This window comes from Aegilops tauschii, chromosome 6 (assembly GCF_002575655.3).
Source record: "Aegilops tauschii subsp. strangulata cultivar AL8/78 chromosome 6, Aet v6.0, whole genome shotgun sequence".
In the NCBI taxonomy this organism is placed as follows: domain Eukaryota; kingdom Viridiplantae; phylum Streptophyta; class Magnoliopsida; order Poales; family Poaceae; genus Aegilops; species Aegilops tauschii.
Window position 1 is genome coordinate 206519323 of NC_053040.3, and position 16631 is coordinate 206535953.

At 50.0% G+C, this 16631-nt stretch overlaps 1 protein-coding gene across 12 annotated transcripts in view; it reads left to right on the plus strand.

Annotated features, from left to right (window-relative positions):
* The window catches only part of LOC109759320 (probable magnesium transporter NIPA2), a 64267-nt gene that overhangs the window by 10858 nt on the left and 36778 nt on the right, over positions 1 to 16631 (plus strand). For 7 of the 12 annotated variants that reach the window (XM_020318139.4, XM_020318144.4, XM_073501298.1 and 4 more), the window contains 3 exons: positions 8247 to 8349; positions 8560 to 8741; positions 8912 to 8968. In XM_020318139.4, the coding sequence (XP_020173728.1) occupies positions 8609 to 8741; positions 8912 to 8968 (190 nt within the window). In that variant the 5' untranslated portion in view covers positions 8247 to 8349; positions 8560 to 8608. The remainder of the gene's footprint in view (positions 1 to 8246; positions 8350 to 8559; positions 8742 to 8911; positions 8969 to 16631) is intronic. The other 5 variants (XM_020318143.4, XM_073501301.1, XM_073501302.1 and 2 more) reach the window with 2 other exon arrangements.

Below are 16631 nucleotides of genomic sequence, written 5' to 3' on the forward strand. Positions count from 1 at the left end.
AAGATGCCGCATATCCAAAGGCGAAGATGCCTTGAAGTCACTTGGCGAAGATGTCAATGTAGATGGCGAAGTCGTAGAGCGGTGGTTGGTGTTGAGCTCTTGACATTCACGTTCTTGTCGGTGATGGTGTCGATGCCGATGTGACCTTGCCGAAGATGGTAGCTCGGAAGCATGTGCACTTGAGTGCCTTCTCGAAGAGGATGAAGACCTCTTGCGGATGTTGATGAGGGCTTTGAGCTCCTTCATTTGAGCATCCATCTTGGCGTCGATGAAGTTTTCGTGGCATCGAACTCGTCGTCGTGGTTGTAGACCGAAGTAGATGTGCTTTGCCTATCCATCGCAAGACTCAAGCAAAGGTGAGTAGAAAATGAGATAAACAATACCAAAATACCTTTTCCCAAAGTTGAGGATGTATCCCGTTTCACTCAATGTGAAATGAAAGAATAGTGGAATTGGTACCGGACTTGTTCACTCACCCCTACAAAGTAAAGCTTATCGAGTGGCTTGGTTAGGACAAGTGGCACAAATTCATGCAAATTGAAGTCCAAGATATTGTAAATGTTGAACTAAATCCAAAGGACTCAAGATGCAAAGCAAGTGATCACAAATATAGAGGAGGGCAATAAAGAAACATACATGGTGGGATAATGGGGCTTGTGCAACTATAGGGATGAGCAATACAAAATTGCCTAATGAAGACTAAGCTCGTCTTGCACAAACACTAGGAGAGACGCTAGCTTGATTGCACGCTTGGGCACGATTCACCACTTGGCACCAACCTATATGTATGCAAGCTAAATGTTTCCTTCCATGTATCCTCATGCACAACTACCTCTTTTCATGCTCCACTCTCTTTTGCTTATAAGCTTTGATCTTTCTTTCTTGCTTAAAAGCTTTCTTTTGATATTCTCTTCCTTTCCACTATGCTTATTGAGCCTCAACCAAACACATGAGACAAGTATCACAAGATATGCACAGGAGCAAGCAATTGTACTATATGATATATCAAATGATGCAACAACATGATATCGTATCACTAAGGTGCTCAAGTTTTCGCGAAGCCCGGCAATACTCGGACAGCTAGTCTCAATAGGTATGAAGGTATTCACAAAGATGGTGGGGCTATCAAAGTGTAATGGCAAGGAAGGAAAAGTATATGACGGAATGGATACCTTCGTCACACTTAACCTTTCACGAAGTCGGGGGTTACCGGCCTTCCGGTTGAAGATGGTCTCAAAGGATGGATGTTCCTCATCGATGCGAAAGCTCGTACTGGATGTAGTCGATGGAATGATACAAGTGTCTGGTGGTGGATGAAGATGTAACCGCCCCTAAGTAGCCGAAACACCTTAGGAGACTCAAATCACAACTCACACAACCACAAATGCAATAATAACCAAAATGGGTTAGGTTGTGGAAGTTTTATGTGGTGGTGTGGAAGTTATGGCGGAGGGCCTATGCAAAGATGTCAAAATTCGAAACATTTGATGATGGCAAATGATGGTGTTAATATTTTTTGTGGGATGGAGGATGTCAATAGCTACAAAACGAGCTAAAGAACGCGGAAATTGGACTCCGGATGAATTAGTTATGGCCAAAATGGTTTTCACAAGTGGGTTGAAACTAGGGGGTGCGGGTGCCCGGGGTGGTCAGGGAGTTGGGCGGAAAAGTGGCCTGGGGGTAAGGGGTGCGGACGCCCGGGGTGGTCAGGGGGTCTGGGCGAAAGTTGTCCGGGTGCCCGGGGTGGTTGGGGAAGTTGCACGGAAATGTCCCGGGGGTCCGGGTGCCTGGGGTAAAGGGGTCCGGGTACCCGGGGTAGGCCGAGAAGACTCGATTTTGAGCGAAATTTTTAGATCTCGAACTAGGTGCGGAAGAACTTGGTTTCAAGCTACAAATTGGATGGGGAAAAAGAAAAATTGGGGCCAGGGAACGCCAAGGGAGGTAGATCCACTTGCCAAACACTAGATCCACAGATCAAAATCAACAAAAACTCTCAAGTACCAACAAAATGCAAGAAATTTTTTGGGGCTCTTTTTGTAGGGAATTTTTGAATTGGGACAAAAACACACAAAATTAGGCTAGAAAGCGGTGGGGGGGAGACTCCAAATTCGTGATCAACGTGGCTCTAGATACCAAGATGTTGTAGGGTGGAGACCCTAAGTGGAGATCTTTCACGAATTGGAGGGGGATCCACGAAGAACGCGAAGAACATGAAGAATAAGAGGGGAAATCACAAGAGGAACACTCAAGAACAAGTCCAATCACACATCCACTAGATCAGCAAACACACAAGATTCACAAGGTACAAGAACAATCAAAGGGAAACAAGATACATGGTAAAGTTCATCTCAAATCCACAGGAGATGAGGTCTTGATGATCTAGATAGATCCTTCCCTCATGGGGGTCTTGAATCCCTAAGGATCTTCTCCAATGGAGGTCATGATCTCCATGGGAGAGGGTAGATAGGAGCAAAGCTCTCAAGATCATATCATGTACTTTGCTAACCCTAATTTCGAGCTAGGAGATGACTATTTATAGACTAGGGGAAGTTTGGGGGTAAAATGGGGGTACATGTGTCATTGGACCCTAAGTGCACGCAGGCACAACCGGAGGGTTCCGGGCACCCGGGGTGGCGCCTGGGAAGGGGGCCGGGCACTCGGGGGTGCGGGCACGCGGTGGTGAAAGCCCGGGCACCCGGGGTGGACAGACGGGCCGCGCCCTTTGGGGCCGCGGGCCCGGGCACCCGTGGTGGTCAGAGGCCTCCGGTGCTTCGCGTCTTGGGGTCCCTCTTCCTCCTCCTTCTCTCTTTTTGGATGGTGTAGATGTTCTCTTGCGCTTGAACTCCTCGTCGTCGACGAAGCTCCGGTAATACCTATGCATGTACACGAGAGGGATGTCAAGTAGTATACCATCCTCGAAGGGGTCAAGTGAACACGTGTAATGGAGATGATTAACCTTTATGTATGTGAAGTAGATGTCGCACGTGTCACTTGCCGAACGGACTCTTGACATGGTGATGTCCGTAGGATGCTCCGCATCATCGTGTCCGAAACGACTTTTTTGTGCACGTACATGTGAGAGGTTGATTTTGCTGGCAAGCTTCGGCTCTTTATGTTGCGCGATAGTTCGTGTCAGCAAGCATGGCTTCGATCGTTTTCGTGAGCATGGTGCAAGGCTCTCTCCAGTGAGGTGGTAGTCAGCAGGTGTGCTCCGTCGTCGGTGCTGGCCTGTGTGGTGACCAATCCGGCTTGTGGCGACGCCCTTAGTGTGGTTTGCGTGGCCACCAAAGGTCTTGAGCGTTTTTCTCCAGAACCAATGGTTGCTGCCGGCGACTCGTACTGGTTATTGAAGTGTATATGTGGATTGCCTAGCACTTTCCATTAGTTCAGACTTTTGGTTGCGTGGCTAGTGCATGAAGCTTAACGTGGTATCAAAGGTAAGGTTTTGAGTTCAAGCCCTGGCTTTTGCAGTTTATCTAAAAAGTGTTGTTCCCCCCTTTGTGTCCATGTATAGGCCTCTTGAGCCATACCTCTGAGTCTATCCACGTGTTTGACTTCCCGCATCACACGTAAGAGGGGGTGTTGAAGTGTATATGTGGGTTGCCTAGCCCTTTCCATTAGTTTAGACTTTTGGTTGCGTGGGCTAGTGCATTAAGCTTAACATGGCATCAGGGCCTAAGGTCTTGAGTTCAAGTCCTGGCTTCTGCAATTTATTTAAAAATTGTTGCTGCCCCCTCTGTGTCCACGTATATTCCTCTTGAGCCATACCTCTGAGTCTGTTCACGTGTTGACTTCCCGCATCACACGTGAGAGAGGTGTTGAAGTATATACGTGGATTGCCTAACTGTTTTCATCAGTTCGGACTTTTGGTTGCATTGGCTAGTGCATGAAGCTTAACATGGTATCAGGGCTAAGGTCTTGAGTTCAAGTCCTGGCTTTCGCAGTTTATCCAAAAATTGTCGTTCCCCCCTTTGTGTTCGCGTATAGGCGTCTTGAGCCATACCTCCGAATCTATCCACGTGTTGACTTCCCGTGTCACACGTGAGAGGGGGTGTCGTTTGTTTGTTTTGACGGATCTCAGTCCAGTCGATGCAATCTATGGACGACGGCTTGGCGTAGAGAATATGGTTGTGCAGCAGCAGTGGGATTTCTAGCCCATCGCATGTGGCTGTTAGGATTGAGTAAAAGGGGTGGTGACAACACATGATTGACTTCGATATGATGGTGCTTCTCGAGCACTTGATCTCGAGTTTTGGGATGAAAACCCTATAAACCCTATGTCTGGCCGAGTTGGTTATACCTGGCAATGGCGATTTTTTTGCGTCCTTGTTGAAGGCATGGCTTAGATATGCTCGTACTTGTTCTTCTGGAAGAAAACCTAGAATTTGGCTTTGGTGGTAGCATCCTATGACGGCGGCGCTTGAGCATTGTTCCCTTTTTGAAGGCGTTGCTATTGAAGAACCTCGTTGTCCTTGTGGTGTCAAGATGGTTGATGCGGATATAGTCGTTAATGTAGTTTTTTGATCGCTTTGTCTTTTTATCTTCTTTTTTCCCTCTTTAGGCATAGCTTTGGTCTTGTATGACTTTGCTATTAGCGTGTTTATTTGTGTGCGCGCGTTGGTGTTGGCTGTATGCATCCTAGCCATGCAGAGGCTGGGTGTGTGATCATGGTGTTTGTATCCACTTGATGCTTCATTTCGAGTCAATAAAATCCACCCTTTGCTGAAAAAAGTATTATACTCTATTGGCTTACATCATTATCAACAAGCTTGTGATTATCCAGGACTGACTCTAGGAATTTGGGGCCTTGTAGTGAAATCAAAAAGGTGGCCTTAAAATTTAAAACTTTTATCTATAACTGAAGCATCTAGTAATGAAATAGTTGTCAACTTAGTGTATTGCATCAAGTAACGACCCACTAGGCGGTCTAGGGTCAGTGTAGCAGGCTCGCGCGAACTGTGGAACATACAGTCATACAAGACGGGGTGTTGACAAGCAGCAGGGGCGGCTGACCGGGAAATTCAATGGTAGGGATTTCTGCTTCTTTTCAGCTGCGTAGATCATGGCATTGCGCGATTCGCATATATGGCCACCAACACCGATCACGCCACCTAGGGATGCTACAGGCGAGGTGGTGTCCTTCCGATCAAGCGACCCATGCAGATTAGGATGAAGCGGACGAAATCATGAACCGGGAGGCTCAGTTGTTTTTCTCTCTGATGGTTGGCCCATGTTTTTGGGGACCCTGCTCGAAACCCTCATGACGACAACAACAACATCGTCAACAATGCAGCATTGGGGGAAAGAGCAGGTGGTGCCGGCGGCATAGGCACCACCATGTCAATATGACACTGTGAACAGGGGACCTCGCTGAGAGAGCGCCCCAGAGATGACACATGTAGGCAATGAAGTTGGTGCAATTAACATCATAAAAAATCACTGAGAAACGAGGGACGGAAACATAGCCTAACATGTTCCTTTTTTTCTTCAGAAAAGTTCTCAGCGATTGAGATCAGAGCCTAATTTTTTTTTTTAGAAAAGGAGGATGACCCCCGGCCTCTGCATCTGGGAGATGCATACGGCCACTTTATTGATTATTCTCGAGGACCTTACAAAGTATTACAACAATGTGCCTGAATCCACCATCTTGGCAACATATGCCGCTACTCCTATCCAAAATGATGAAGGGGTGCTAGCTGGGCCACTACCCAAACCACTCACCTAAGCCTAACATCAAAAGCCGGAAGCCGAAACTCATTCGGAAGCCCCAGCCGAGCCACATATCGGGTCCGGGGCACAATCCGGTCAGACGCACTCGTGTGTCGTCGCTGCCATCTTCCACAGGTCTTCAGATCATATTGAGGCTTCTACCTTGTCTGGCCACTCGGCCATCGACGTCACCATGACGCCAGACAGCAACCTCCTCCTGCGCGATCCCATCTCCGCGCATCGGACGCCGAGTCTCCACAACGCCATGCCATCGATCTCCGCCGCCATCAATGTGTGAGATGAAACACCGCTTCACCATCCCTCCAGCCAGCACTTGCTCCAAGACGATGCCCCTAGAAGGGAAAGCGATAGAACGCCATCATCATCCGATCCGGAAGACCCAGATCTGGGGTTTCCCCCGGAGCATCCCAAACCTGATGGCGCAGACCGCCGACGATGCCTCGACCATCGGCAGTAGCTCCACCAGACGAGCGTCGTCTACGTCGCCGCAACCTCCAAGATGAAGCTGACCAGAATGCATGTGTCGACACCGAACCGCCGCCACTTCCACCGCCGCTTGAGCAGCCCCCGAGCAACGCCTTCAGGAAGGAGCACGCCACCGTGGTGTCGTCGTCGCTTCGAACAGGGGGGTCTGAGGTTTTCACCTGAGCTCCTGGGAGGGGTGGAAGGAAGGAGGTCCTCTCCGAAGCCTCCAACGAGGGAAGCAACACCCAAAGGCATTGCCATCAGAGTGGCCGCCACGCCGGCCAAGAGATTCCCTCGGAACCCTTCCAGCCACCGGATCTGCAAGGCCAGCACCCAAGAACGGTGACCGAAGCCACCAAGGGCCGGATCCGCTGCAGATCGGAGTAGATCGGGGTCGAGGACGAACATCACCATGGCCACCATCATCGAGCGAGGAACCGCCGCCGCAGCCGAAGCCCACCACCTCCCCGCCATCCACATGGCCAGGGAAGTGGCCCACCTGTCCACGCCGGCGCCACCCGCCGCCAAGTTGCGCCGCGTGCCACCAGCCATGGCCGCCGCCATGGATCCGAGCCGCAGGCGGGCCGCCAACCGCGGGGCCCCGCGGGAGAGGAGAGCCGCGCCACGGGGGGAAGGCCCCGCCGCCGCCGCCACGACGCGGGCTTTGCCCGGTGGTGGCCTCCGGCGGCGGCGAGGGGATTAGCTGGAGAAGGGGGGCCCGGCGGCGGCGCAGTTGGGGGCCGCCGCCCGTGTCGCCTACCCTAGGCGACGCGGGCCATATGACTCTGCATCTTAAGGTCAGGGCCTAATGAAACAGAGGATTGTGCCCCAGATACATATGGGATGCAGAGCTCCGGTTAGAAGGCGTCGGTGCCGGTGGCGGTGGGATGTCGATCTAGAGGTGGCGCCGACAACCACAGAGGCAACGCTGGACGTCGATCTTGAGGTGGCGACCTTGAGGAGGAGACGACGTCGGCTTTTGGAGGAAGATGAGGCGACCGAAATGTGGTGGCGGCGGCGACCTTGAGGAGGAGGAGGCGATGTCGGCTTGAGGAGGAAGATGAGGCAACCAAAATGTGGTGGTATCGGCTAGGCGAACTGGAGAGCAGACGTCGAGCAGGATCAGGTGGGGAGGTGGGGACGAGCAGAAGCCGTTGGTTGGCTTGCTTGGAGGTGACTGATCCAATTGAGTAGGACACCGTGGGTTTTGATATGGGCTTTGAAAAGTTAGGGAATCAAGTAGGTCGAACAAGAAAATCGGGACTCGGTCAGGAGACCGATCTATGGAGAGAGATCGATCGATCGATCAAGATGAACCAAAAAAAAAATTTGCGTGGAGAAAGAAGCATGAGTTGCGTGTGCGGAAAAAACTAGCTCCAATACCATGTTATGGATGCAACTTGATTGTATTGTAAAGCCCATGGGGAAAATATATAGTACAAAAGACTTGGAGCACAAAAATGAAAATCCGAACTAATATGTACGCCTAGACGAATTCTATCATTAACAGTTCGACATGGTACACCCTAGCGAACCGGCAGGGTCAAACATCAACAAGGCTACCCACCCCCTGTCGATCACCCATGGAGCCACGTCAAAGGGACCAATGGACCACCCGTAAAGCTTCGTGATCACCTTGATCATGTTGTCACCCAATGGGAGCACAAATAGTCGGTGGTAAACGGTAATCACCTCCTCTTAGATCTTCTCACTCCCCTCTACAAGCCCCACTTATGGAGCATGTTCCGAAGGGCACGTAGCCCAATGTTGAGACTGCCTCCTTGGCTGGTGATGCGCCGGCTACGCCTCAGCTGGAAATCCAACTCTAGGAGCAGGACATCTGTGTGTGTCTTAGCTGTGCTTAGGAATTCACACATGGTGCGTGTTCTAGCGCAACCACCCACACTCGTCGGTCTCGCAACCCTACTTTTTCATTATTATGACTAGGTTTTTTTTATGCAACTGTTTGGTATTTTTTCTTCAGTTTTTCTTGAGACATGGGCTTGAGTTGGAGTGTCTGAAATATTCTTTTCTGTCCATATTGGTTTTAGCACGGAATAAAGATAAGTCCTGCTCCTGAGGGACATTGTGTTTCCGCGTCAGTTCCTTCTCATGGTGGACTGACACTGACTGTAGAAACTTCAGCAATTAAAGGTTGGTTTCTTTCGTTATGACATCTTCAAATGAAACATAACATTGCATGTCTTTATTAGTGCAAAAATTTGTTCTTGGCAGTTCAAGCAAAAGCAACCCGAGGTTGTAAGTTTCTATTGAGCAAGGAAGATTGAGCTATTCTTTAGCAGTTCACTATATGCAGTTTCTCCTTTTATCTTTCCTTACCCTTTCTTATTCTTTGGATTGCAGGAATTGGTTCCTGGGTTATTTTAGTTTGTAAAAAAGTATTTCCTCAAATATGGTGGCCTCTCTAGATAATGTTAGAGGCTTGACTTTGGCCATGTCATCCAGTGCATTCATCGGTTCAAGCTTTGTAATCAAGAAAATTGGGCTGAAGAAGGCTGGGGATTCTGGGGCAAGAGCAAGAGCAGGTTATGCCTCTTCTGACACCTACGTAATCAGATCAAAGACTTAATTGCATAGCATCGTTAAGTGAATCCTTAAATGCTTTTGAGCCTTATGCAATATGAATGATATGTACGATATCTATTGAGATTTTATATAGTATAACTTAATAATTTCGATTTCTTATGCATTGTAGGTTCTGGAGGTCATTCATACTTGTATGAACCATTATGGTGGCTGGGAATGGTCACTAGTAAGTGTGGATTAAGATAATGCTTTTGAAGCAATTAGCACTGTACTATAAAATAATGAAGTTAGCTATACTGCTTATTGCAGCCGACTACAATTCTGCTCTCTTTTTTCTTTTCGTTTGTGCTTGTGTAGATTTTATATTTAGCTTGTATGCTTTGTGTTGAATCAGGGAGGGTCTCACCTCTGTGTCTCTTCCTTCTTTGGTGGCTGGATGGTGTGATGTGTGTGGCTCTCGCACCTATTCAGACACTGGCTGGCTCAACCTCTTCTAGGTCAAAGCCATGCCTGAGCCACATGTGCTTAATTGAAGACGGGCAAGACCCATACCGGTTGAACACCCCCCCTCAAGATGGGTGGTAGATATCTATCAACCCCATCTTGTCACATGCCAAGTTACAGTCCTTTGATCTTAGTCCCTTTGTCAAGCAGGGCTGGTGAGGAAAACGGGCTTGAGCTTTTTTGAACCACACCGGTGTCGAGCAGTTCCTGAACTTGTCGCTCGATTTCCGTCTTGAGCTCAGGTTTGTATCTGTACGGGCGTGAATTGACCGGTTGGGCGCCTGCCATCAAAGGAATTCTGTGGTCGCACTCGTGCCGGGGCGGAAGGCCGCGCGGGTCTTCGAAGACATTAGTGAACTATTCTAACTGGCGCAGGATCTCCATTGGAATTGGTGTGTCTGCTGTGCCATTCGCATCCAGAGAGTTAAGGTGGATGACATGGGCGACTGAGCCTTGCTTGCAAGCCTTGAGCAATTCCGGCGCTGAGATCAGAGAGCGATGTGTCTGGTCGGACGACACCGTTGACATTTTCAGTTGCCCGCTTGGTGTTGTGGCTGTCAGATGTTGCTCGATCCAATCAATGTTCATAGGGCTGTGTTTGGGTAACTAATCCATTCCCAATATAGCGTCATACACACCCAACTTGAGAACTTTGAAATCAGTTTTGAACTCATGCTCTTGCGCAATCCAAGGACAGTCAGGAATATAGTGAGTGCATGGAATGGTGGTGCCGTCTGCAACGCGCACACGGCAAGGGCGCGGCAACTGAGCAACACCCGAGAGCTTGGAGGCGAATGAACTGTCCACGAAGGAGGTGCAACTACCGGAATCGACCAGGAGCAGCACTTCATGCCCTTGCAGCCAGGCCTGTAGTTGTAGAACACCAGGGGCAGACGAACCATCTTCAGCCTGACGGGAAATGGTGCACAAATTTTCTTCGTCAGAAATCGGCGAATCTGGCGGCTATTCTGACGCTGCATCGTCCAGGCTGAACATGGCGAATAGTTCATCCACAATATGCATCTGCACTGTAGGTGGGCACACGTGGTCCTTGCCCCATCGTTCGCCGCACTTAAAGCAGAGTCCCTTCGCGTGCTGGAAGGCGCGGAGGGTGGCCACCTTACTGGCTTCAGGCGTAGCGCGGGCGGCGTCAGTGCCGCGCCTATCTTCAGAGTTGCCGTAGGCGTCGCAGGTCGCACAAAGAATGATATTGATGCCGTCCTGGAAGCTTGGCCTTGGCCTCGATTGGCGTGGGAGAAGCGCCCGTACGGTAACTCGCCGTCGGCCACTTCCTCCTGAAGTAGGGCCAGCGAGCACGTCGTGTCCAAGTCCGGTGGTCGCTGCACGAGCACCACAGCTCGGATGTCCGGTCGCAATCCCTTGACAAAGCGCGTCAGGAAAAAATACGGGTGAGTAGATTCAGAATATGAAATCAGGTGATTCATCAGAGATTCGACAGAGGTGGTTTGTTTGATAGCATAGAACTGGCGGATAAGCATCTCATGCTTATCGCGCCCGAAACGAGTGCAGAGTAGAGAGGCAAAGGACTCCCAGTCCAATCCGACTAGTTTTTTTCTGTACATATTGTAGCCAAATGCCTGGTGGACCGGAGAAATTCAGAGTCGCCATTGGTACTCGATACGAGTTATGGATCGAAAACATTTTGAAATACTGTTCACAGAGAGTTTTCTAGAGTTGAGGGTTCTCGCCGGTGAACAAGGGAAGATTCACGGGCGGTGGCGACTGTCCCATGGTGGCAAGCACGGAGGACGACAAGGGAGGTGGTGGGGGACGAACGAGCGGAAGGGAAGATGCACCCGTGACCGGGAGTGCCACCGGTGACTCTGTGGTCACCGGTGGTGCCCCCCCGGTGAGATCGACGTCGCCATGGCCAGTTGGCCCGTGGAGGCTTCCTCGTGCGGCAAGAAGAGGCGGCGGAGATGGAAGCAGGGGCGCCGCTCCACTCGATGAGTGCGGTGCAACCGCTTGCAGCGAGGCGACCGTGGTCTCAAGCTTGGTGAAGCGGGCTTCTAGGTCTGGCTTCCAGCAAAGCAGCGCCTGCAATTGCTTGAGGACGGTGGCAGAGTCGTTCTTGGCATCTTGGTTGGACCTCACATCATCATCCGTGTTAGTGCCCATTGGATCACCATCAGTATGGGACACAACCCTTCCCCCTCTTGACGATCTATCAGAGTGTAAGTGGGCAAGCTTTTCAAACAACAAAGAGATCTTTTGGCTCACCGCAAAATGGCTTAGACCCCCTGAAGGTGACATCCATACTTACAAACCTGCGTTTCTTAGATTCGTGTTATGGATGCAACTTATCCCTATTGCATCCCCTAGGTGGTATGAAACATACATATATGTTGTATGTTTCATACCACCTAGGGGTAGTTACCCTCATGTGAGTTTTGTATGTTGTATGTAGTATCTGTCAAAACCGAGAGTATGTATGTGTAGTATGTAGTATATAAGAACATCTGGGTAGCATATATCCTACTTTTTAGGTAGTATGTACTATTTTTTTAGTATATTGTTTTATACGTACCAATATGAACGTATTTTCAACAACAACAACAACAAAGCCTTTAGTCCCAAACAAGTTGGGGTAGGCTAGAGGTGAAACCCATAAGATCTCGCAACCAACTCATGGCTCTGGCACATGGATAGCAAGGTTCCACGCACCCCTGTCCATAGCCAGTTCTTTGGTGATACTCCAATCCTTCAGGTCTCTCTTAACAGACTCCTCCCATGTCAAATTCGGTCTACCCCAACCTCTCTTGACATTCTCCGCACGCTTTAGCCGTCCGCTATGCACTGGAGCTTCTGGAGGCCTGCGCTGAATATGCCCAAACCATCTCAGACTATGTTGGACAAGCTTCTCTTCAATTGGTGCTACCCCAACTCTATCTTCTCGTATATCATCATTCCGGACTCGATCCTTCCTCGTGTGGCCACACATCCATCTCAACATACGCATCTCCGCCACACCTAACTGTTGAACATGTCGCATTTTACTCGGCCAACACTCAGCGCCATACAACATTGCGGGTCGAACCGCCGTCCTGTAGAACTTGCCTTTTAGCTTTTGTGGCACTCTCTTGTCACAAAGAATGCCAGAAGCTTGGCGCCACTTCATCAATCCGGCTTTAATTCGATGGTTCACATCTTCATCAATACCCCCATCCTCCTGCAGCATTGACCCCAAGTATCGAAAGGTGTCCTTCTAAGGCAGGCACCACCTGCCCATCAAGGCTAACCTCCTCCTCACACCTAGTAATACCGAAACCGCACATCATGTACTCGGTTTTAGTTCTACTAAGCCTAAACCCTTCCGATTCCAAGGTTTGTCTCCATAACTCTAACTTCCTATTTACCCCCATCCGACTATCGTCAACTAGCACCACATCGTCCGCAAAGAGCATACACCATGGGATATCTCCTTGTATATCCCTTGTGATCTCATCCATCACCAAGGCAAAAAGATAAGGGCTCAAAGCTGACCCCTGATGCAGTCCTGTCTTAATCGGGAAGTCATCAGTGTCGACATCACTTGTTTGAACGCTTGTCACAACATTATCGTACATGTCCTTGATGAGTTATATTGATCATGTCTTTTGACCTTCTATATTCTTGTCTTTTGACATTCTCTTGTACATGTATATATGTTGGCTTTTGCCTCCTAGTAATACAAGTTGCTTTCCTAACATTCACCACCAACAGCAAGCAGCAGCAGTGCAAAGAGCACCCTCACGTGCAAGCAGCCGAGCACGAGCAGTAAAAAACTTCAGCAACAGCAGCAGCATGCAGCAGTCACTGCCTTCTTCTCCTCTGCAAAGAGCAGCAGCAACGTGCAGCCTCCAGGAACCCCATGCAGGCGCACCTCCTCCTTTTCCTTCACTGGGCCCGGATCATCTGCATGCAGCAGCAAGGTCTCCTGCCCCCCCCCCCCCCCCCCCCCCCCCCCCCCCCCCCGCGTCAAGCAGCTGCACGGCAGCAGCTACACAGCCAGCGCTCTCGTCACCTGCCTCCCTTCATGCAGCAGCAGCACAGGATCAACGCCAGGAGGAACAGCAGCCAATACAGCAGCAGCAGCAGAGGGCACCTTTTCCGACGTCTTTCCCTTGCCTCCACAGCCATGCAGCCCTGCCGCGCCGCCTCGCAGACCACCCCCTCTTCAGCAAGGTCTGCCGCCGCATTCCCATCAGGCCCTGCCGTCACCGGCATCTGATACCATGTTGAGTCAGGGAGGGTCTCACTTCTGCGTCTCTTTCTTCTCTGGGGTCGGATGGTGTGATGTGTGAAGCTCTTGCACCTCTTCAGACACTGGCTGGCGCAACCTCTTCTAGGTCAAAGCCATGGGCCTGGGCCACATGGGCTTTAAGTGAAGATGGGCAAGGCCCATACTGGTTTAACATTTTGTAACTCATTGTTCATAACTAAGTTAGGCTACACAACTTCAGTAAGTTGAATACATGATATTTGTTGTATTTGTTTGTTTACCTTGACCATAACTTTTTTTAAACAAGAACTATTTGGATGCTGGGTTAAATAATATTTCATCGTATAAATGCTACGAGTAGCATCAAAGTTTTGTAGCCTCTCCCCAGATAGGAAGACTTGAACTTCATATCATTAGTGTTACATGCCTTCTCTTACAGTATATGACTTCAGTTAAAATATAAAAAGATTTAGGAGTTTCTTCTTACATTTAGAAATCCTCTGTGAAATACCAGACTTACAAATACTAGTAGAACTTGCTCAATAATTAGGACATCTATTCTGTTCTGTTGGAGAACACAACAGTAAAGTTATTTTGGTTTCATTATGCGTGGGTCTTTTTAGAGAGCCTCTCCTAGCTTATCTCAAAGAAGATTTATCGGATTGGTTTCATCTCATCGGTTTATCTGTGGTTTTTCATCGTTTAGTGAATCTTTGACTAAAGTGACCGTTAATACATTTTTTTTCAACAAAGGGTGGATTTTATTAACTCAAAAATGAAGCATCAAGAGGATACAAACACAATGAGTACACACCCGGCCTCTGCATAACTAGGATGCACACAGCCAACACCACAACACACACTAAAACACGCCGGCCAATAGCAAAGTCATATAAGACCAAAGCTATGCCTAAGCGAGAAAAAAGAAAAAAAACCCCAAAGGGATCAAATCCACGATCGACAATCTATAGCAATGACCATATCCGCACCAACTATCATGACACCACAAGGACAATGATGTTCTTCAACAGCAACACCTTCAGGAAGGGAGCGAAGTGATCGTTAATACATATGACTTGCAAGTCTAAATGACTAGATTGTTGCAGTATTTATTATTCTCTGTTTGCCTTCATTAGTTTTTTTCGAGAAAATGCAAAGTGATTTTTTGCGTTTCATTGCATTGAAAAGGTGAGAGAGTGTACATGCCTCCTAGGAGGTTATATTTACAGAGTCCTAGCGCCTCCGATCAGTGGACATCCCAGGAGGCAGGCAAGACTACCCACAGCCCCTGTGCCCTAGCTTTTGCCCAACAGTTGGCCTCGTCTTTAATCCTATCAACTAGCGCATCTATCGAGGGTCTTGCATTGTCGAAGACGCATTACCGAAAAAGGCTTTCGCCCCGCTTTATAAATAAAGCAAACCGCCACAGAGCACACATACAGGGACTAGTTCACACGCACACACGCAGGTCTCACAGACAAGTACGAAGGTTTTGCTGAGGGCACGGCTCAACAAGCCCAAAACACAAAAAGAAAAAACGCCGGAGAGCCACAACAGCTAGTCGGGTTCCGGCGGCGGTGGCAGAGACAAGCGGAGGTCGGCGATGAAGGCTGAGATGACGTCGCGGTCCTGGGGGCGGCTAAGCGGCCGCCAAAGCTGCAAGAAACCAGACAGTTTGAAGATAGCGTCAGTAGCCCGTCGAAGAGGAGCGCGCTGGATCACAAACTTATTGCGGATCGTCCAGAGGGTCCAAGCGATGACACCAATCTCAAGCCACCTAATGTGGCGAGAAGTCAAGGGGGAGGACTGGAGCTCGTCATATAGGTCGGGGAAGTTGGTGTGACACCAATTTCCACCCACCACGTCACGGAAGCAGCTCCACACGAATTGCGCGGATACGCAGGAGAAGATGTGATTCGAGTCTTCGGGGACGCCGCAAAGCGGGCAGAGGCCGAAGCCCGGACCATTGCGCTTGCGAACCTCGACGCCAGACGGGAGTTGACCGCGAATCCACTGCCACATGAAGATCCGGATTTTCAGGGGCAGGCGGATGGACCACACAGTCGAAAGGGGGGGAGGGGCGGAGGAGGGAGCGATGGCCTGGTACAGAGACTTGGTGGAGAATTGGCCCGATGGTTCGAGACGCCATCTCACCTGGTCTGGGCCACTGTCCACCACAGGCTCGTGAAGAGCAACGCAGTCCAGTAACTCACGCCAAGCGGCGGATTCCGGGGGGCCAAAGGGCCTCCGAAAAGCAAGGCGCCCTAGGTCAATAAGGGCCCTCTCGACAGAGATCAAGGGTTCTACTGCGATGAAGAAGAGGTTGGGGAAGCGCGCGGCGAAGGGGGAGTCTCCAGCCCATCTGTCAAACCAGAACAACGTCGCCGATCCGGACCCCACTGAGATGGATGTCCCGATGCGAAGGACAGGGAGCAGCTGGACGACCGACTGCCAGAACTGCGAACCACCAGATCTCTGACAAAAGGCAAGGGGTTGACCGCGCAGGTACTTGTTTCGGATGATGTCAAGCCAGAGGCCCTCCTGGCCTTGCGAGATGCGCCAGAGCCAGCGGGATAGGAGGGCGATATTCATGCGCTTGGAGCACATGATCCCGAGGCCTCCTTGGTCCCTAGGCTTGCAGATGTCAGGCCAGCTAACCATATGGTATTTTTGCTTATTGTTGTCGCCAGCCCAATAAAAGCGGGATGAACTTTGGCGATCTCATGGTGCAGGGTCTCGTGGAGGCTGTAAAAGCTCATGAGGAACAAGAGGAGACTGGAGAGGGATGAGTTAATGAGAATGGTCCGAGCCGCCTTTGACAACCATCTACCCTACCAAGGCTCGATGCGTTTGAAGCTTGGTCACGGTCGGGCGCAAGTCCGCGACGGTGAGCAGAGAGTCACTTATAGGCGTTCCCAGGTAGGTCGTGGGAAAGGAGCCGAGGCGGCAGTTAAGCGGGTTGGCAATGGCAAGCGACTCGGCCGGAGAGTAGCCCATCACCATCACATCACTCTTGTCGAAGTTTATCTTAAGGCCAGACATTTGTTGGAAGCAGAGGAGAAGGAACTTAAGGTTGGAGATATCCGACTCCGAGCCTTCGACCATGATTATGGTGTCGTCGGCATACTGGAGGAGGGAGATCCCGGAGCCGCCAGCCAGGTGA